Source organism: Juglans microcarpa x Juglans regia, chromosome 7D (genome assembly GCF_004785595.1).
Source record: "Juglans microcarpa x Juglans regia isolate MS1-56 chromosome 7D, Jm3101_v1.0, whole genome shotgun sequence".
NCBI classification, from domain to species: Eukaryota; Viridiplantae; Streptophyta; class Magnoliopsida; order Fagales; family Juglandaceae; genus Juglans; species Juglans microcarpa x Juglans regia.
This window is the reverse complement of record NC_054606.1, coordinates 11,932,501-11,934,890: the sequence shown is the minus strand read 5'-3', so window position 1 is coordinate 11,934,890 and position 2,390 is coordinate 11,932,501. Positions and strand designations below refer to the sequence as shown.

Sequence of the window (2,390 nt, the reverse complement as noted above, 5' to 3'; positions counted from 1 at the left end):
AGCTCATTTTTGCTTATTTTTGTTTTGGCTCTAGCTATTTGACTGGTTATCATTGCTAGGCACCTTGATTTCTTATACAATTTTGAGGATTATTCTTCAGAATTATGCAACCAAAATGCGTCTGGTACATGGATATGCAGGTCCGTCACACTTACAGATTATGGACCTCACTCTTTTCAAATCAAAGCGACTACATATTGTTTAAGCATTCCACGACTGTATGTAGTATCACTCTTAGCTATAAGGCTTACAGTAATTGAGTTAGCAGCTCCAACAACAGCCATAAACACAACTTATAAGATTTTAACAGTAGGAACGTTCTACAAAGTGGAAAATACTGTTGAATTGATAATATATGGATCATCTATAGTAGCACATTACACATGAATCCAGAGGATTCCTATCATTTTTCTTCTCCTTGAATAGATCGAGATATATATTATATATATATATATATTCGGTAGCAATATTCGGTAGCAAGAATGCAATGAGGTATATGGCTTATGAGACACCTTTTTGTTTTTTATGATTGGAATCCTTTTTACCTTGATAACCAGTTAAAAAGCTTATTAAATTAGAGACTTGTGTGACTACTAGTCTTATACTCCATAAAGCGAAGTCTTTGAGGACGCCTCTGACCTCTCTGTACAGGAAGCTTCTACTGCTAAACTCTTTGTCACTCCTTTACACGGGTCACCAAATGTGTTAACTGATACTCCAATGCTACAACTCTTCGATCCAATGCAAGCCTGTTAGAGTTCAGACTTGTCAGTATAAACCCATTATACATTGAATTTTAAGAGGTACACGGGATTTTATAAAGAGTGAGCAATATCACACCTTCTGGACAATGGAAAGAGCCCTCCTGCTGCTGCACTGGCCATGGCTATAGCCCCCACAAGTTCCACTAGGAGTCCCAAAACTCGCAAACTTGATTGAAGAGATCACCTGACCAGGACTCGGGCACTCCAACAATACTGTAGGCCTCAGTTTCCTTCCTGATGTTGAATCTGTATTCCATGTATCTATAGGTGATGGGTGGGATTCTGACACGTGTGAGCACAAACTTCCAATCTGTCTTGTGGCAAAAGATATCTTTGTTGGATCACCACCTATTTCCTCAAACAGTACAAGAGTGTTGCCACTTGATTGCAACCATGAACGGGGTACATGGTACCTGTGAGATCAGAGATATCAGAATCAAACGTTTCACTTTTGAACATTTGATTCTCTGTAAGGCACTTACAGTGTTTGAGATGGCTTCCCACAGTTCCTGAGGCATTTAGATGAGCCATAAGGTCCCCGGTAATTGCAAGAGCCAGCACAGCCACTATTTGGAGAGGCATACACAGGCCAATAGCGCCCAATGCTTTGTCCATTCACCCATGCCTCACCCTTCCCCAAACCTGTAAAGTCTAGTGCAACTGGGTCACTCCCAGCAGGTGCATCAAACTTTGTCTGAATCAAGAAGTATAGCTTTTGATTAGCATTTGACTAGAATCCACTTCAGGTGGATACGGACAATAGGACAACCGGTCAAGCATGTCATTATGAGTTAACCAATCATTTGCGATTCCCTTGGTCACAAAATAAGTTATGATAACCAATAATAACTAAAAAATTGATGTTACCTTGTACCAAATCAAGGGTTGGTTCTTGGGTAAAGTAGATTTTGAATCCCACTGCGAAGAACTTCCACTGGGCAGACCTAATTCTTCACCTTTGAGTCCAACCTGCACTCACAATGAGAGATGAAACAAGAGGAACAATGAATGTTGTTGCATTTGATCCATTTGGAGAGACATGAACAGAAAATGAGATATCATTTAGGGAGCTGTATAACTACTGATTCTGAATGAATTAATTGAGAATTCAGTTTCTTCATCGCCTAGCCGGTGGAACAACACCATTCTTTGTTTCAAGGATTCCTATCTATTGGTAACCAAAATCAGGACATGTTGAAATAGAAATAAAAATAAAGGAAATAAATAATGAACCTGATATGTCCATTCCTGTGAAGAGAGGTCGACAGTGGTGCCATTTTTTATGCCTTTTAGCTTTACTGGACCAGTGATCCCCGCTCCGGTTTTGTCAAAAAAAGCTCCGTAGTTCTAATATAAATATATTGATTTATGCATTAAAAATAACTTAAGACTTGTTGAATTCTGAAACTTGTTCAACCAATAATAATACCCATTTAGCTTGAAGATTACTATTACAACAATAACTTCCCCTTATTTAACGAATGCAGGAAGGCTGACCTGAAGTCCCACAGTCAAACTCAGCAGATCAATTTTGTTCTTCCCAGTTACAAGTGCAATGGGGATATCCTCTGAAACCTTAGCATTGCCACTATTACCTTTTCCACTCCCTACAAAGTTTCCAAATCT

General features: G+C 39.1%; 1 protein-coding gene across 2 annotated transcripts in view; it reads right to left on the bottom strand.

Annotated features, from left to right (window-relative positions):
* Nucleotides 1–283: 283 nt before the first annotated feature.
* Nucleotides 284–2,390, bottom strand: part of LOC121238382 (beta-galactosidase 8) — an 8,575-nt gene continuing 6,468 nt past the window's right edge. For both annotated transcript variants that reach the window (XM_041135232.1, XM_041135233.1), the window contains exons 15-20: nucleotides 2,262–2,371; nucleotides 1,998–2,111; nucleotides 1,632–1,733; nucleotides 1,247–1,458; nucleotides 841–1,177; nucleotides 284–749 (exon numbers count right to left, since the gene is read on the bottom strand). In XM_041135232.1, the coding sequence (XP_040991166.1) occupies nucleotides 600–749; nucleotides 841–1,177; nucleotides 1,247–1,458; nucleotides 1,632–1,733; nucleotides 1,998–2,111; nucleotides 2,262–2,371 (1,025 nt within the window). In that variant the 3' untranslated portion in view covers nucleotides 284–599. The remainder of the gene's footprint in view (nucleotides 750–840; nucleotides 1,178–1,246; nucleotides 1,459–1,631; nucleotides 1,734–1,997; nucleotides 2,112–2,261; nucleotides 2,372–2,390) is intronic.